This window comes from Mauremys mutica, chromosome 4 (genome assembly GCF_020497125.1).
Source record: "Mauremys mutica isolate MM-2020 ecotype Southern chromosome 4, ASM2049712v1, whole genome shotgun sequence".
Lineage (NCBI taxonomy): Eukaryota > Metazoa > Chordata > Testudines > Geoemydidae > Mauremys > Mauremys mutica.
In genome coordinates this window covers 48757466-48777352 of record NC_059075.1, presented here as the reverse complement: position 1 = coordinate 48777352, position 19887 = coordinate 48757466, and the positions used below count along the sequence as shown (strand labels likewise).

Below are 19887 nucleotides of genomic sequence, written 5' to 3'. Positions count from 1 at the left end.
AGCTTCTATGAAAGTTTCTGAGAATCCTAGCAATAATCAAAATTCTTAATTCAATAGTCAAATTCATAGTATGTATACTGTAAGGGTCAAACTTTGAAATGATGTAAAGGGTGGTCTCAGAGTTGCATGTTTGCTGTAAGTTTGTCGTGCAAGTGTGATAAAGTAGCATAATGTGCGCACATAGCTTTCATTGTTGTGCAAAAAAGTATAATTTACACGCAAACGAAGGGGTGTAGCACAGACATAGTGGGCGGAGATTTCATTTTTTTTTGGCCCAATCTTCCTCCCAGAGAAGTTATTGTCAAAGTTCTCAGTGTTTTCAATGGAAGACCCATATTCTTACCTTTCCTGGCACACCTATACTTGCACACCTCAAACTGTAAATTGCACTCATTTTCTATGGCCCCTACATGCCACGTTGGTACAAGTTACAATACTTTATCAATTACCCTCATTTTCTGACTAACTTGCGCCTGATGTGCAATTTATATCTCAATTTACGTCACAGCAGAATTTGGCCCAGAGACTTCCATGGGAGTTACACCTGCTTACTCAAGCTCTGTACTTTGCGCTGAATGGTTATTTCCTTTGGCTACAATTACTGTGTGCAGTTTTAGAATTTTTTCAAGGACTTCACCAAACATAATCCACAATACAAGAAAAAGATTATCTTCAATACAATACAATAGAGTATGCAACATGCTCACCTGAGGCAGGAAAAGATGGTAAAACGGATACAAAATATATCTTTGAGGAACAGTCCCATACAAATAGCTATTAAGCCCATTTGTATAGTGAAGAAACACTTTCTTTGTATTATACTCTAGAAGCACATGACTCTGCAGTATAGGGAGTGAGTTTAATCCCTACTTTCCAAGTAATTAAAAAAAAATCTGTTTTTCTTTGGCAGATATGCATTTTTTCTAAATGGAATTTGATGTGCAGGTTGGAATCTCGAAGTAATTTTAAAATATTTGTATAAGTAAAGATCACATTGTTAGTTTCTTAAATCATGAATTTGTTTTGCATGTAAGCAAAGCTAGTCATGCTAAATGAAGAATATCCGATTTCTCTCACTGAGGTTTTACTGTGAGATCAAAGAACATAAAACCACAGTTCAGTTGCTTCTGTCAATGTTGTTAACGCCAGAACATTTAATCTTTCCCTAGATATCACATACATACACATGTCTATCTGTAGGCACAAGAATGCTACAGTGAAAAAATGTTTAAAACTTATCAAACCCTAGATTCTAATACACCTGAATGTTTGTTTGTGCACAATTTCTTTGTTAGCAGCAGTGTTTGCATTGCAAGCTATTTTAGTTAACATGGAGGGCTGTGGCCTAGCTGATGGATGGTAACAACTGTGAATTACAAGGTCAGCTGTCTGCAAGACTGAGTGAAGGGGGCAGCTGGCAGTCTAATGGATACAACCCTTGTACCCTGAGAAATTCCACAGAAAATGATTCTGCAGTACAGTTTGTGAACTGAAAACAAAAGCCTTACCTTAACACTGACTTATGGATAGATCAGTAACTTTTAATTGGTTAAAGTCCTCTTTTAAATTGTGCATTGAGAAATCAGAGTTATAACAGTTCTTGACATTAAATTGTGTTTATTTTCATTTGGAGGTTGTGTATCATTGCAGTGTATGTGGAAATTGTGGGGACAATTTCAGCAGACAAATCAAAAGTATTATAAAAATATACATTTTATCTAATCTACCTATCAATTTTTGGTGTGCCATTCACCGTGGCCATTAAATACTCTCTCCTGGTATTTCTTTCTTCCCAAAGAACATTAGTAATGATATACATAACACCATGCTCGATATCTGTCTCTCAATATTTTGGGCTAGATTGTGGCCTAGTATAATGTGGCTACACAAGTGGGTAGGAAGAGTAAGAACACTTGAGGCCACATTAGATGCACCAAACCTTGGCTTTGGGCAGAGAGCAAGAGCAGGGGCTCTGTGCCCTACACCTCCCCCTACAGAAGAAGGGGTGAGGCTATGGCTCTGTCCCCAACGTGCTAGCCAGTGGAGCTGTCTGGATGCAAAGAAGTATGTGTTTGAGGAGCATATTGTGCTTTGTAAAGGGTTGTAGCACATTGCACCCCCCGATATGCACCACCACCACATACACACTACAACATGAGAGCACTACTGTTATTGTGGCTCAGGAAGGTGTCCTCTCAACCATAGTAGTTATATATAAATGAGTTGTCTGAGACATGGAGAAGTTGTAATGGTTTAAATATCTGGAGTCCTGTTGCTTGCTGTGACTTCTAAAAGGTTCCTTTTTTTATAGCAGTTTACTTTGCAATAGTCAGAATTTCCTCTTAACCTTCATGTCTCCCCAGCAGAGTTTGTAAATTGTATCTGAAAATGTAGTAAGCTGAGTTCTTATTCTTGTGGATCCATACGGTATATTCACGGTGCAAAAGTGCCACTAGAACTTGAATAATCTTTGTAAATTCACGTCTTATCTCCTGTTGTCTTAGCAGGGCAAGACAACAGACCTTGACTGTCTCCTGAAAATTAACAACCTGTTCACATTCTTAATGTATAATTTATTGGTGACATTTCAGTGTCTTTTTGAAGTTGCATAAAGCACTACAGAAGGTGCTAAATACAATCCTGGAGTTTCCTCAAATTAGTGCTGCATCTAGATATCGGCTGTTGTAAAGAAATTGTTGTCACTATTTGGATAATTTTGGAATTGCTACTATAGTCTCTACATTCTAGACACTACTTTTTAACCTAAACACTCTGCTATTAAGTATTTCATTATAGTAAAATGTCACACAGGCTTTTGGATCCCTGTTCCTTTGTCATATTTACATGGTAATGAGCAATCAGGATAGGTGATGCTCCAGATTCTCTCACTGTCCTTGAAATAGGTGTGTGTTGATACACGGGGGGAAGGAAGTAGACGGAGTTAGTTATCTTGTTCATACATCATGTATCTGTAACCCTTCTGCCCCTCTGACTTGGCAGCAACAAGGGCCGGGTTCAGTATCCAGGGGTTCCGTTTCAATAACACAATGCAAAATCGGCTCAAGCCCCTACCCAGTGACCTGGGACAATTACATACCACCCCCTGGGCGCCTCTAGGAGGCAATACTTCCCCACTCGCAAGCATGGAGTCCGAGTGTAGCAAAATCCTTTTAATAAAGGAGGGAAACAATGCAGCATCACGTTGGAGAAACACCACAACCAGAATTATAACACAAACCCTAAGCAAAAAACCCACCTCCAAGTACGTTTGGCAATATCCTTTCTCCCTTAGGGTCTTAAGTCCAATCAAAAGTCCAACAACCCAAAAGTCTCTGTTTCTGGTCAGTGCCACCCCAGAGTTCAAAAGTTTATCTGCAGAGTTTCCCCCCCCCAGCCTGGATGGAAATGGGGGGGCATACACACAGGGTGTTAAGGGGCACCTTACGTGGGCCAGGGGCCAACTGCTCTGCCTCTCCGTGGAGTTCTGCTGCAGCCTTCACCACGACCAGCTCCACTCCACCAGCTGTGCCGCTCCTCCAGCCGACCCGTGAGCCGCTCCAGCTGCCCCCGCAAACCGCTCCACTCCGCTCACCGTTCCATGGGCTGCTTCAGCATGCTGCAAACTGCTCCGCCTCTCCGTGGAGTTCTGCTGCAGCCTTCACCACGACCAGCTCCACTCCACCAGCTGTGCCGCTGCTCCAGCCGACCCGTGAGCCACTCCAGCTGCCCCCGCAAACCACTCCACTCCGCTCACCGTTCCACGGGCTGCTCCAACATGCTGCAAACTGCTCCACTCTGCCAGCTGCTTAGCGATAGATCTTCAGGCTCCCCCACTAGTTAACACAGCACTCAGTGATCTCAGCTCAGTAAGCTGAGCTCTTTTAGTGATTTCAACTCTTAGTGATTTCAGCTTGTAGTAGGGGAGCCCAGGTGCTGGTGCACCATTGGCCCAACATGAATTCAGCTCAGCAGCCTCTAGATGGACTCCTAATAGATTCAAAATTAGCTCTGCTCTTCAACAGTGGAGAGAGGAGGATGTGCAATTGGTGTTCCAGGCCCTCAAAAGGGGCCCATACCATCAGGTGTACACACCAGTCCCCAACCTCTCTCATTTCACTGGGTTTTGGCACCCTTGTCCCTTGTCTAGCAAGTGCTACTTAATTGATGTTGAGACATCTCTGTCATAAAGCAGTCTCATAGTTCCTCATTCACATAATCAGGGTGACAACATTTTATTCCTCCTGTCCCAATAACAAAAAAATTGGGGATCCCAGAGCTGTCAAAATAACCATCCCAGGCTGCCGTGGGCTTTACTAGGTGGGGTGGGTGTGCCAGTGCAAATACCTGAAATTCCTTTCCACACTCCCCATAATTCACCACCAGATGTCAGGGTAGAGCTCATCCTGACTCTGCTTACATATCATTTGGCTGTGGCTGTGCTCTGGGTAGTCTGTAGCTTAGCTTTAAAGAGAGTTTGATTTTTTTTGACTGTTTTCAAGGAAAATGCAAGTCTTCCACGTGGAAGCAAAATAGTAAGAAAGGGAAGCAATTTCTCCCTTCCTTTGGCTGGGGCAGGGTGAAGCAGCCACCGCAGGAGAGTAGCTCCACAAGGGGAGGAAGGTATGGCTAGCAAGGCAGCCTGCAGTCTCATTCATTCCCCTGGTAGGGACACAAGGACCAGGAGTGTCCCCCACTTCCCCCTCCCTCCCTGCTAAGTGCAGGGAATGGCTTGGGGCAATTTTGCTTGGCTCTCTGTGGAGGCAGGACTGTAAGCAGTGCAGGGGCAGATCAAGAGCAAAAGGAATCGTGTTTCAAATTTTCCTGCTAAAGGGGTGGGGGTGAGCTCCATGTGGATGCAGATCCGTGTTGTCAGACATGCATTCATGCATGGTCTGGCTGAGAGCTGTGGGGTGCCACCCTGGTGGACAAGGCTTGACAGATTCTAACAGGGGGGTGGCCAAATCTGGGGTCATAAAAGGCTCAGCAATTTGGGTATCCTGGGGCACCAAGTTATTCAAGGAGTATGGGATTTCCCTGTAAAGCTTTGGATCCCATTTGTTTTGGCCAATATAAATCGGGGTGGGGGGGGGAGAAGCAGTAAAAGATGTCTGGGAAACCCACTGGGTTGGGGAGGAGGCAGCCAAGCTAATTGCTGGCGCCTCCTTGTGGCGAATGTCCAGTTCAGGTGCTCCATAGGAAAGGTATACAGTGATCAGATAAATGACTTGGAAAAAGACTTAAAAAGAGGTGTTCATTACAGGAGCAAATGGGGGTTGATTGGGGACTCTTGTGACAGCTATGGCTGGGAGCCAATCCCCCATTCTTATAGCCCACCTTAACCCGTCTATAAGGGGTGGTGGATGGTCAGGTCCCAGCAATGGATTTGCTGGAGGGACCTGGATGGAAAAAGAGGGGGAGCTGGTGGGAGCCCCTGGGTTATTACGGAAAAAACATGGGGTTACCTGCACTGTACGCTTCTATCTGCTGGGTAGTCCCAGAATCTAAAGTTGTGACCTGATTAAACCCATGTCAAATGTCTCCTGTCTTTCTTTCGGTATAGCCAGGCAACAAGCGTTGTTTGATACATCAGGGGGAAGTAGACTGAGTTAGTTACCTTGTTCATACATGTATCATTTGGCTGTGGCGCTGCTCTGGGTAGCCTGTAGCTGAGCTTTAATAAAAAGGTTTTGATTTTTTTTTGACCGTTCCAGGAAAATGTAAATCTTTTTAATGAATTTTTAAATAAACCAAAACAAACAAGCAAGACAAACTCTGCTTCTGCTCAAATGTGCACAAGTTTCTGAAGTCTTTAGTCATGCCAGAAATTGCATATAGGGACCAAAAGTTTTGTTAGGTTGTGTAAAGCTCTAGTTCAAAACCTTGAAACCAATGCAAGCTGGTGGCCTGAATAAAAAGAAAGGTAGCTCTTAAGGAAATGTCTTGTGTGAAATATGGTTCTAAACAGTTCTGATTGTATTGTGGTTAGTATGCTCTGGATTCATTGGCACATCTTCAATACATTATTTGAAGCCTGCCAAAAAAAAATCTAAATATCCTGTCAGTATTTATTTATTCTTCCTTACGTCTGGGGGGAAGTTTATAAGGTTGAATTTTTATTACAATTTTAAATTATCAGGATTTGGGCTTTCCTTAGATAAAAAAATAAAAGTTTAAAATATTTTTAACTGTTCCTGAACTGCTTTTTATATTTTCTTCTTTTGCTATACAGTAGGTGTAAGAGTTGCTTTCATTTCATTCTGCTTCATAATAGCATACAGGAATTTCAGTTGAAAGGATGCATCCAAGTTACATTATGTTACATGCTCTGAGCATCACTTCTCTGCTGACTGTTTTATGAATTCCTAACTATATTACAAAATTCACATTTATATGTATGCACATATTGAGATATAGATTTTGTAATGGGGTTGGCACCTGCCTTTTGTGAGTGCCCCCTTCTGGTTGGGCGTTAGCCTGCTGTTTCTTAGTTCTTGGAACAAGGTGGCACCCACCTCTGGAGCTCCCCCTCCTCCCTGGTCTGATGGTTTCTTCAGCAGGTCGTCAGTGACTCAGCTCTCTGGCCAAGTCACATACACTGTAGGTGGAACAGAACAAACAAGCCCCTTTCAGGGTATACCATCTTTATCTTCCACCAAGGCTTCCTTCCTGGAGACACTGCTCTCTATAACTGTCCAACAGGGCCCATCACAGTACCCTCACTTGGTCTGGGTAGGTTCTGGGCTCAGTCCTGGCTCAGGCCCCGCAAACAGCCTGGAGCTCCATCTTAGCTCTGCTGGTCTTCAGTAGCCCTCCCTGGGCTCAGCCCTGCCCGCACCGAGTTGTCCATGGACCTGCTGCTCTTCTAGCCAGCCAGAAACCTGGTCCTCTCTCTACCAGATCCAGGCAGCAACTGACTGCTCTGGCTCTGCTGCTGCTTTTTATATGGCTCTCCTGTCCCCTGACTGGCCATTCCAGCAGCCCCTCTGATTGGCTGCTTTCCCTGCAGCCAATCTAGGCTGCTTGAAGGACTTCTCCTCTGCTCTTTTCTGGGGCGGAATGAGGCAGGGCCACGAGGCCTCCAGCAGGGGGCCTCCAGACCTAATCCACCTCATCACAGATTTACATAGATGTAGGAAAATGATTGTGCAAACACACATGCTTAACTTTATGCACATGAGTAGTCCAACAGAAGTCAAGCTAAACACATTTACAATTCTAATTTATGAAGTCATGCAATCATTTAAACTGTTTTATAGTAAAATAGAAGAAAACTTTAACTAACCAGTTATTCAGGGACGTGTATGGGAATTCATATAAATAAAATAATTGAATATTTTTAATATCCTTTTAAAGCTCTGAATAAAGTGTAATCATGCTTTCCAATTGGGCATTCCAATAGTAATTTGAAAATGTAAATAATATTTTGGTGTAGCCTCAAGTAGCTATTTAGATGGTATCACTTAGGCTATTTTGTTCTTCTTAATATGGTGCATAGCATTAATGGATGGACTCTAAGGCCATATCTGGTTTGGTTTAAATTTGTATTTTAAACCAAGTAAGATACACTACAGGTGCAAATTCCTATGTGGATGCTCTTATTTCGGTTTAAAAGTCCCTTACTTTGGTTTAGTTTAACCTATTTTTTTACTGGATTAAATTAAGGGCTTGTCTATATAACAAAATTGCACAGGTTTAACCTAAAGTGTGCTTTTAAATCAGTTCAGATAAACTGATGCAAACTCCTGTGTGGACATTCTTATTTCAGTTTAGCTTAAGTTGATTGGGAACCAGTGAGCAATATGTAAATGAAACCAAAATGAGCCACTGTAAACCAAATCTACGTTGCTTTAAAAAAATCAATTTAAATTAAATCTGTGCAACTTTCCCTTGTAGACAAGCCCTAAATCAAATTAAACTGTTCTTAGACCAGCCCTTATTAGGGTTTAACTGAGAAACTTGCACCGCTTAATTTAAGGTATAATTTGAAACCAGTTTAGTTAAACTGGTGCAAAGACTGTGTGGACATTCATTTTGGTTTAAAAGTAGCTTGCTTTGGTTTAGCATAAATCAGTTCCTAATTGACCTGAACTTAACCAAACAAGCATGATATATAATGGAATAAAAGTGTCTATACAAGATTTTGCATAAATTTAACCAGGGGGCTCGAACAATTTGTATAGTAGGGGTGCTCAGAGCCATTGGACCAAACTGTAAACCCTGTATATAATGGAAACCACTTCAAGCCAGATGGTGTGGCAGCACCCCTAGTTCCAGCACCTATGAGTTTAACTACATCAATTTAAACCATACCTTAAGTTAAAACCAATATGCCTTATCTGCATAAGAGAGTTCAGAATACATACCTGCAAACTTGCACCAATTTAATTAAATTGGTTTGAAAACATACCTTGAGTTAAAGTGATGCAAATGTATATGTAGACAAGACCTAAAACAAGTTTTGGGTTAGCCTATTAATTCCCTGGGAGTCTTGGTTTTGGATCAACCTTTAAGTTTTTAGTTATTTTGGCCTGGCAGTGGTACAGTAGCAAGGGTATTTGTTTTGCCAAACTGAAAACATTCAACCCAGTTTTCAGAGATTCTAAGCATTTGCAACTCCCAGTATAGTCAATCAATCTATTTTTTTGTACTGTTGTGAATATGGTTGCCCGATGATAGAACAAGATAGCTGAGCATAAAGTAGAACAGATATTATCCCCACCCCAAGGCAGCCGAGAAACCATGTTCCTTGAAACTCCAGGAGGCCTTATGCTAATCTCTGGCCTTTCTGTGGGTATTGCCCATAGGAGGTTTTATTTAGGCCCGAGCCAGCTATTACAATAACATAGTCCAAGTTGCAAAGAATCCTGTGGCACCTTATAGACTAACAGACATTTTGCAGCATGAGCTTTCATGGGTGAATACCCACTTCTTCGGATGCAAGTGGGTATTCACCCATGAAAGCTCATGCTGCAAAACGTCTGTTAGCCTATAAGGTGCCACAGGATTCTTTGCTGCTTTTACAGATCCAGACTAACACGGCTACCCCTCTGATACTATAGTCCAAGTTGCTGTTGACAGTATTCTAACCTTAATTGTTTCTCAAGGGCTAATACTGAACTATTGATTGCTACTTAAAACAATTTTTAATACAGTTCAAGGCAATTTGGTTTCATTTATTAATATTGTTATTAAAAATTATGTTTTAAATAGTGCCCACGTTATTTCCCCGTGCACCTAACACCATTGTGAAGTTAGCTTTACTTTAAATTATAAACATCAGATCTAAACTGATACAGATGATTTTACATACTGTCAATGCAGAAAGGCTCTGCTTTGCCTCTTACATCACTATGCTACTATTAAAACAAAAATATTAATGAAGACCAAAATAAATACCAGGTCCCAAGACAACTGTTTTGATTAGTTGCAAGTCTGACATGCTGCAAAAATTGGGATGTTTCTTAATCTAATTTGCTTAGAACACGCAGTTGAATGAAAGACAGACAGTGGAATGGATTTTAACTTTAATTTTAACTGTAACTTAATTAACACTGGGTAAGGGTGGTATATACCCACCATCTCACATACCAAGTGTTTAACTGGGTCCAGTGCAGGGTTACAGGACTCCCACTATAGAACCAATAATTTGGGTTACACCCTTCTGCCTACCCCCCAAGACTCCAGCTCACTTCTGAGTCCTCTAACCTTCCACTCATGCATGTGGGTGTGGGTGATACCAAGAGGGACCCTTAGTCTATGAAGATTTCAGGTCTCCCCTTACAGGTACAAGATTCACAAACTAAAATCCCAGGTCTCATTTACCTCTGGTAGCTAGTTTTTTTAGCCTTTATCTGCATAAGATACTGGCCCCTGGTGGCCTCAGCAATCACCTCCACCCACACGACCTGGTATCTGTTTCCTCCTGAATCCAATCCTTAAGGTTCCTTAGCCAAGTGTCAGCCTCCGCATCCAGCAAGTACACTCCATCCCTAAAAAGCTCCAGTAAATTGTACCGGATATCCCTGTGTGTGATCACCAAACCGCCTGCATCTGAAAACACTAGCAGTCTCCTGGGTCATATTCTTTTGGCCCTATCCATGTGGGCTGGTTTGACAGCCCACACTCACCTTGCAAGCATTTCAGACTAAACCAATCCTGTGTTTGATCATGATTGCTTAATTTTACCCACATCCCTCTGAATCCTAACGCTGAAATTTGGATTTATCTTGACCGGATTTAAAGGCATGGTGTTAGAACAGGGGTGGGCAAACTACGGCCCAGGGGCCACATCCAGCCCTTTAGACATTTTAATCTGGTGCTCGAGCTCTCGCCAGGGAGTGGGGTCCGGGGCTTGCCCTGCTCTGGCGCTCCAGCCAGGGAGCAGTGTCGAGGGCTTGCCCTGCTCAGTGCGGCTCCCGCAAGCAGCAGCAAGCCCCCCACCCCCAGCTCCTACACATGGGGCAGCCGGGGGGCTCTGCATGCTGCCCCTGTGCCAAGCGCCACCTCCGCAGCTCCCATTGGCCAGGAACCACAGCCAATGGGAGCTGCAGGGACAGCACCTGCAGATGGGACAGCGCGCAGAGCCGCCTGGCCGTGCCTCCATGTAGGAGCCGGAGAGGGGACATGCCACTGCTTCCGGGAGCTGCTTGAGGTAAACGCCACCCAGAGCCTGCACCCCTGACCACCCTCCATGCCCTAACCCCCTGCCCCAGCCCTTATCTCCCTCCTGCCCTCCAAACCCCTCGGTCCCAGCCTGAAGCACCCTCCTGCATCCCCAACTCCTCATGCCCAGTCCCACCCCAGAGCCCCCACCTCACCCCCTCCCACACACCAACCTCCAATTTTGTGAGCATTCATGGCCCACCGTACAATTTCCATACCCAGATTTGGCCTTCAGGCCAAAAAGTTTGCCCACCCCTGTGTTAGAAGCTAACTAACCTGTTATAAAAGTCCAGACAAGGCAATGCATACTCAGAACTCCTGTTAGCCAAGGAGTTCAACATTGCTTATGTTAAAAGTACTCACTGATTTGTCTACATTTGCCTTTTTGCTTGCCACATTCTGACAATGCACCTTTAAATCCTAGTCCAGATAAACTCTCTAAATGGGTCTTTCACAATGAATGTGCCATTAATCTGTAGTTTAGAGTCAGTGAAATCCATTGTGCTGTATAATTTACTGGAAGTTGTTTCAGTAAGCAAAAGGGTAAATCTTTAATTGGACATCATAGGATGTCTTCTACCCACATTAATATACCTGATCAGCTTGCTGATGACTTAACCCTTTCTTTGCTGCATAAAATACTGTGTATATATCTAGATTCTTACTGATTTAAAATGGCAACTCTGTTTATACCTATTTTGTTGGGAATGGCACAAATGAAATTCCTTACATTCTGATTTTTAAAAAAAAAATCAAGAATAGAGATCAGTTGGGTCCATCTTAATACTTGCATTGTAATCGCTATGGTTTAAGATGACATCTTTATAGTGCTGTTTTTCTATCTATGATTCATATGATCTTGTTGTGCCATCTTTACTTATTATATGCTATCTCTGTACTCAGTGAACACTCCTGCCAAATAGGACAGCTGCTTGTTCAGTTGTTGTAGCATTGCTATAAATAAAAAATAGAGAATCCTGTATGTATGTATTACATTATTCTCCCTATCTAAAATCGCATTTTCTGCATTAGCCAAAAAGTAGAGATGATCCTTATAGAGCCTATGCCTATAGCTAAAAGTATATTTTTCTTTTCTCTTACAGGATATATGTGAAGATATATCTGATCACGTTGAACAAATTCATGCTCTGTTAGAGACAGAGTTTTCCCTGAAGCTTCTGTCTTACTCTGTCAATGTGATAGTCGATATACATACAGTGCAGCTTCTCTGGCACCAGCTACGTGTTTCTGTTCTGGTTCTGAGGGAACGCATCCTACAGGGACTACAGGATGCCAATGGAAACTACACCAGGCAGACTGATATTCTGCAAGCGTTTTCTGAGGAGACAAAAGAGGTATGAGAAATAAATACAGTTGTTTACTTTTGTAACATGAATCCCTAGTCATACTAGAGAATTTAAACTCATCTACCCAGCTACTAGTTTAAAAATTGCTAGGGTGGTTTGCACTTCATACAAACGATTGCCAATGCAGCCAAATATACTTGAGGCTAATTGAATAGATGTTCTCATCTTAAGTTTCTTCAGATGACATCCATTGTGGTTGAACCAGATTCAAATAAGTGTAGGATCATAGGACCAACTTTTCAAAAACATCCTTTAAAATAGCAGGCAATATTTCCCACAAGCCTAACATTTTCCCCACAGATACACTCAGATTGGTGCAGAGGTGCTTTTGACCTCAAACATCTGATCTAGTCACCCTGTAATTTAGAAGTTCGTATCCAAATCAAAACTTTGAACTCATGCTCAACTCTAGATCTGTGTGTGAAAAGTTCATTTGCATGTGTAAATCAAAACATGGAATTTGTCTTTGTAGTCGCAAACCTTAGGCATGGAAAATTTTTATCCACAGTTTCACAGGCCACGTTAAAGTTTCTTTTTGAAAGTGTAGTCTACAAATTGCTATTTGTGTTAGCAACATTCCTGCAGCCCAACTCCAATCACACTTTCTTCTAATGCATGCAAAGTTTGTACCAATTTAATAGGCTTATTAATATAGATGCACTTAACTGGATTGCCTTTTGCTCAGTAAGTATGGTTACTTAATTGATTTAAAGAGACCTTGTCAACTCAAATGTTTTTGAAATAGAAATAAGGTGCACATTTTTAATAGTGAGAGTAATTAACCACGTGAACAACTTAGCAAGAAATGTGATGGATTCTCCATCACTTGAAGCCCTAAAATCAGGATTTGATGTTTTTCTAAAAGATATACTCTAGCTCAATTTTTTTTTAATGGGCTTTATACAATGAAATTCTATGGCCTGTGTTATGCAGGAGGTCAAACTAGTTGATCAGAATGGTCCCTTTTGGACTTATAATGTATTAAATGGATTAATTTCAGATAACACAAGTTTCTGATAAAGTATGAAGATATTTCATAAGAAATTGTAAAAGTTTCTCTACTCTGTGGCTGATGTATATAAAAGTCTTTGCAACAGAGGAGGGGGGTTCTAAAACCAATACCATCAAACATGTCCAGGGCCACCTTCTTCCCCACCCCCTCCTGCCTGTACACATACCTGCTGCTATTTCAAATTCAGTTTCAGCTTTGAACACTTTCTTGCAAGTTCTAAGGTAAGGCACGCCCATGAGCACATCCAGAGGAGTGAATGGGAGTGAAGCCATGATGCTGAGGCTCGAGTGTGGTAAGGGTTTCTGTAACTATGATCTCCAGGCCTAAGGAAGGATTTAATTCTTGCAGTAAGAAGCAGGAAGTGCCCCAACTGGATCTGATTACATCTGCTATAGAAACTTCCCCCTCAGAAAGAAAGGGCCTGGCTGAGGGGAAGATTTTTTCCCTTAGAGAAGAGGCTGCAACCTGAGTAGCCAGAAGAGGCCTTTGGGATGCTTAGGACTCTTCCCACCTACCCAGGGAGAGATGATCCAGGACTATAAATAGAGCCACCAAGGGTTTGGTTGCAGCAGACCAGCTCTGTGATCTTACTACATACATTTGGGCTTCACAAAAGCCACTTATTGTGTTTGCCTAGACTGAGCTTGAGGGAGGCCAGAATGAGACTTTTTTAAAGGGGTAGCGGCCTCTATCTGGGCAGTGGCCATCCTAGTCTGTACTTCCATAACAAGACAGGAAGTGCAACTAACCATCAACAAAACAGTGACCCTACTATACCTAAAATGCTATCAAATCCATAAGACAAGTAAATAAATAAGATAGAGACCAATAAGTTATTTCTGTGATTTCTGTCAGCAGGGCCGGCTCCAGGCACCAGCATCCCAAGCAGGTGCTTGGGGTGGCAATCTGCAAGGGGCGGCAACCCATGTGTTTTTGCCCCCAAGCAGCGCGCCAAATTGCCACCACGGATGGCGAGGGCCATCCATGTGCCATTAGGGCGGCACGCGCGTTTCCGTGGTGGTGGAAATTCAGCAGCAGCTGAAGACAGAAGCTGCCACCGAATTGCCACCACTGCGGAAATATGCATGCCGCCCTAATGGCACACGGACTACCACCGCCGTCCGCGGCAGCAATTCGGCACGCTGCTTGGGGCAGCAAAAACAGTAGAGCCGGTCCTGTCTGTCAGTATGATAAGGATTGCATGTAACAATAGTAGGTACTAATTTTACAGAGTGGAATGGGTTTCCAGGTTAATGGTATCCCATTAAGAGATTATTTTTTTCTATATTGCTAGACCTTGGATTGCTGTTGCTGATCAGTTGTAAAGAAAGGCAAAATGTTTTAAATTGCAGTGATTTATTGTTTTTTAAAACTAAAAATTAAACATTGCTTAATAAAATGGATGACTAATTATTAGAGCCCTGTGCGGATACAAAATTTGTATCTGCATCCGATCCACGATCCACAAACATGGTCCACAGATATCTACATCCCTGGATATCAAGCGGACATCCACATCCATGGATATAAAGTGCATATCCGCAGATTTGCAGGGTTCTACTAATGATAGCATGGAACCACACAAGCATACCACCTATTTCCCATCCTAACAATTTGAGTATGTTTCCAGCAGTTGCTTTATACATTTTAAGCTAGTTAATATTGCTCTTTGACCTCCTCATCATACATATTTTAATGACTTTATACAACATTGTTCATAAATAATGCAGGCACACCAGTTTCATGACTTACCATTCATTGGATTGGCCCTTCACATGACAGGAACGCACACAATAAAAGATTTTAAGAAAAGTCCACAGATTTAGGTTACAGATAAAAATCTTCCAAACCAATTTTCTACAAAAAACATTTTAACTTAAAGGTTTTAAAGTGTTTATTATTGTTTTATTTATTTATTTGGCTAACACAAGCGTTATTTGTTGTGGACCTAACAATTTAATGATTGAATTGCTGTGTCTTTATTGATTAAGGGACTCCAAAACTAGTCTTGTGCAGTATTCAAGGTAGGAGGCAAATCATGAGGCTACTCTTTTGTTGAGACTGCAGCTGTTTTGACTATTAGTGAGGATCATTTGTTGAAGTAGCTTTTACTGTGAGGCAGAGACATGATGGCATGTTTTAAATAGTACCTTGCACTTTAATGCCAGCACTCGAGCAAATGTTTGCTTTCATGGCTTTTTTAGTTTCTTTTTGTAATTTTACCTAGCTGGAGTGATTTATCATCTTTACTGATCTAAATAGTGGACTTCAATGGAGTTACACCCGATATAGAGTAGAGTAAATAAGAACAGAATTTGGACCTATGATTTTGAGGTACTTATTCAAATTTGAATATATACATTGAAATTGGGAGATAGCTGACTCCTGCCTAGATGCTGGAACCCTAAATTAGCTATAAAACAAGGTGTAAATAACAAACTGTAAACCAAATGTAATTTTGCTGTGACTGCTAGTATGTCAGGCTGCTTCTAGATCCTAAAATCTTTCCTTTTTTTGCCTGCTCCACTTAAGTTTCAGAACCCTCTTAAATATTTTTTTATACACAAATTTGTCTGGACGCTTAAAATCTTAGTGCTCCATCAGGATTGTTCTCTCAGCTTCTGAGAAAGGGAGGACTGTTATTTAGGGGATTGTGGCTGGAGGGTGTGGAAGGAGGGTATTGTAGACACAGCCACAGCTTCTGGTCGCAGTACTGTCCTCTGCTAACCTTGCGGCTATCCCAGTGGATATGTCATCAGGAGTTAATGCTACATGAAGCTAGGTTCAATCAGCAGCTGCTACTGTGCAAATGTGGGCAAACTCTGCCAATGGCAAGTTGACATCTGGAAGATCCATGCTGACAATCAGTAGGAGGCCTGTGGAGTGACTTGGAGGAGCAGCACTCTTATGTGGATATTTCTGTATCCATGGGTTTCAGAAATCACAGATGTCAGGAGTCTACCCTCACTTGAAACTGGGCGGTTTCAAAGTGAGGACCCGCATGTCTTCCCCCACCCCAAAATCCTAGGGTAGGTCTCCCCTTCGGCTGCCACCACCCGGTCAATTCTGTGGGCCGGGACACCCCTGTTTCCCCCCTTGGGAACACAGATCAATTCACAGAGGAGGAACCTCCCCCCCCCTCTTCCCTCTCTCCAGCCTGCTCTGGAGACAGAGTTGCCTGGATTCAAACGCCTTGAATCTCTACACACAGGGAAGCAGCCCACTTCCCCCTCCCCTTCCCCTGAATTTCCCCAAGGGAAGGAATTAACCAAGTCCAAAGAAAAGAAAAGAATTTATTAAAGAATAAAAAGAAAAATACAGAATCTCTATGAGCCCAAGCTGGACCCTCATAGGGTATAACCTTATCAATCTCTGGAGAGAATCCCCTCTCCCCCTTTTCTCAGTAAAAGCAATATCAGCAAACAGGAATAAAGCATTTCCTTTAGCAAACACACAATTGCAAATATAGAAATCAAATCATAAGACTAATTCGCCTTTCTAATTAATACTCACTATTAATTAGTAGAAACTACTCCAGGAGAACTTGGGGACATGACTGTCCTCTGTTAAATCCAAAAACAGTTCTCACACAGACAAAGGCTTCCCTCCACAGAGATTTGAAAAAATCTTATCTCTGATTGGTCCTCTGGTCAGGTGGTCACCAGGTACTACATGTTAACCCTTTACAGGTAAAAGAGACCTTAACCCTTAACTATCTGTTTATGACACGCCCCCCAAATCGCCAACAGTGGGAACTACTGGTGGTGATTTCCTCCTAGCACTGTAACACAAACAGATAAACAACCCATGCACTATTACATATACTACTAAGTATGTAAACAACAAGATTTTTGACACTGAAGAACACTTTGTATGCATTTGAGCGGACATACTTGGCATTGTCCTTGCCCATCCCCTCCCAGTGGAAGGAATGTTTTTAACCTGTTTTTGCTTTGTTGACCCCAGAATGCCCCCTGGGATGTCAGGGCCCAAGCTTAAGAGCTTGTCCCAGTACTTAGTTGGAACTACCAACTGTCTTTGAGGATGCTGGCCTTCCTGGTGTCCACCAGAAAGAATGTCCTTATATAAAAGTCCTTGTTTTACAACAAACTGGAATTGGGTAGAAGAGCTGAGAGGCGGTGGGTTGCTTCGTGCCGCCGCCCAAAGCTTTTTTAAGGCTGTCATCGGCTTCCTGCTTAGTCTGGAACTGTTCCCTTGAGGCGGGAGACACCAGTTCCTCTGGGAGCGATGTAGGTGATGAGGTTGTTTTTATTGACTGTGGACCGCTTTCCGCTGGTGCACAAGGTGATATTTCAGGCTCTGGCTGAGCCTCTTGGGTAGAGTTGTCTGCTGCTTATGCCAGTTTAGGCCCGTTGGCGCCCCCTGGCGGTGGAGTTGCAAGCGCTGGCGTCAGTGCTGGCGCTGGTTCTGCCGCTGGTTGCTTTTCCAGTTCCGGTCCTGGGACTGGATGTACTATGGCTGCTGTAGTTGTTGGCATGGGATCCGGTTTCACCACCTCTGTCTGGGTCTCTGGTAACACAGACAGGGTCCTGGTGGATGGCTCAGGAACAGGGATGGGAGTGCCTGCTTGTTTGGCCTGGCCGCGGGTGACCACTCCCCCACTCTTGGCCAGCTGCACATGGTTGGCCAAGTCTTCCCCCAGTAGCATGGGGATGGAATAATTGTAATAGACAGCAAAAGTCCTTTTTCCTGACCAGTCCTTGTACTGGTCTTCAGGGATGCTGTACCCATGGCAGGTCCTTTTAACCTTTTTGAAGAAGGCCTCAGTGTCCTCACCTGCCATGTAGGTGGGAAATTTCTTGGGATGGGGAACAGTGCCTTCTGGTGCTGGCCACACCCCTCTGCAGTCAGTGAATTTTATGTGTGGCTTGCTGGTGTTGCTTTTTGGTGCTGGCCACACCCCTTTGCAGTCAGGGAATTGGTTTCCCCAATTCCTAACCCTCTCTATTCCCGAGAGACTGAATAGAAAAGAAACAAAACCTTTTCATTTGCAAATGTGTAGTTGCTGTTTGCTGATATACTGAGAAGACCCAAAAAAACTGGTTTGTCCTGTTTGTAGCACTTGCTAAGTACCTCACAGTGGGGGTCCTTTTTAACAAGCCTCCTAGAAAAACTTGCACCTCTTTCCTAGCTGTTTTTAAGCAGACAGAAAGAAAAAAAAGGAGAAAAAAGAAAAGAAGAAGGAAAAAAATCCTTTTCTAACACAGCCTGTTAGAAACCTTATGCCTCAGCTAAACCCAGCTGAAAATCTGTTTCCAAAAAACAATTTTCCTAATAAGCCCAGCTGAGCGGCTGGTGCTACTTAGTACCTGCAGAAAAGTGTAGTAAATCCTCTCAGAGATTTGTATTCCCTGGCTCCAGAGGATTTGAAAAGACACAGGGAAAAAAAATCTGGCTGGAGGGTTTCTGTCTCCCCCCCCCAAACCTGTTTTCCCTGTTGGATGGGAATGTACTTTGTCGAGCACTTCCCCCCACCTTAGGAATCCTGAGTGATACCTGATATCACAAAGGAAGGACACACCTCTAGGGAAGAGTTTTTCCTCAGCATAGCCAGCAGAGAAAAAAAAACTCCTACCAACCCTGAAAACTGCTTGAAACTTGCCTTTTCCTCAAGCTGCCTCAAGCAAACAGAAGAAAACTGCTTCCAACAAAGCCTGCTGGAACTTAATTCCCTCCAGCCAACCTGGCTGAAACTGTAAACTCCCTCTTCTGTCAGGTTGCTTTCCTGCTCTAGAAGAAGAGAATAGCTCCCTTCAGCGTAGCCTAGCTGAAAAAAACTCCTTGTAACAATGGGTTCGATCCCACCGCTGCCACCATGTCAGGAGTCTACCCTCACTTGAAACTGGGCGGTTTCAAAGTGAGGACCCGCATGTCTTCCCCCACCCCAAAATCCTAGGGTAGGTCTCCCCTTCGGCTGCCACCACCCGGTCAATTCTGTGGGCCGGGACACCCCTGTTTCCCCCCTTGGGAACACAGATCAATTCACAGAGGAGGAACCTCCCCCCCCTCTTCCCTCTCTCCAGCCTGCTCTGGAGACAGAGTTGCCTGGATTCAAACGCCTTGAATCTCTACACACAGGGAAGCAGCCCACTTCCCCCTCCCCTTCCCCTGAATTTCCCCAAGGGAAGGAATTAACCAAGTCCAAAGAAAAGAAAAGAATTTATTAAAGAATAAAAAGAAAAATACAGAATCTCTATGAGCCCAAGCTGGACCCTCATAGGGTATAACCTTATCAATCTCTGGAGAGAATCCCCTCTCCCCCTTTTCTCAGTAAAAGCAATATCAGCAAACAGGAATAAAGCATTTCCTTTAGCAAACACACAATTGCAAATATAGAAATCAAATCATAAGACTAATTCGCCTTTCTAATTAATACTCACTATTAATTAGTAGAAACTACTCCAGGAGAACTTGGGGACATGACTGTCCTCTGTTAAATCCAAAAACAGTTCTCACACAGACAAAGGCTTCCCTCCACAGAGATTTGAAAAAATCTTATCTCTGATTGGTCCTCTGGTCAGGTGGTCACCAGGTACTACATGTTAACCCTTTACAGGTAAAAGAGACCTTAACCCTTAACTATCTGTTTATGACAACAGATTTCACCAGGTTTGGACACAGATGCTTTCCACCCCTTGCCCACTCTGACCCCACAAATCCCCTCCCGTTCAAGGTGACTAGCACTGGGAGATTCAATGAGGTCCATTTTGTGGCGTTTCGGGGTTCCTCTTCCCTCTTGCATTGGTTTTTCTGTGGATGAATATGACAGAGACTTTGATTTTTAGTTGCAAACACAATAACAATCATATCCATGCCATGACAATG

At 43.0% G+C, this 19887-nt stretch overlaps 1 protein-coding gene across 1 annotated transcript in view; it reads left to right on the top strand.

Moving 5' to 3' along the window:
• Positions 1–19887, top strand: part of AKAP6 (A-kinase anchoring protein 6) — a 304961-nt gene that overhangs the window by 47234 nt on the left and 237840 nt on the right. Inside the window, exon 3 of the mRNA XM_045013477.1 lies at positions 11766–12017. Within this exon, the coding sequence (XP_044869412.1) occupies positions 11766–12017 (252 nt within the window). The remainder of the gene's footprint in view (positions 1–11765; positions 12018–19887) is intronic.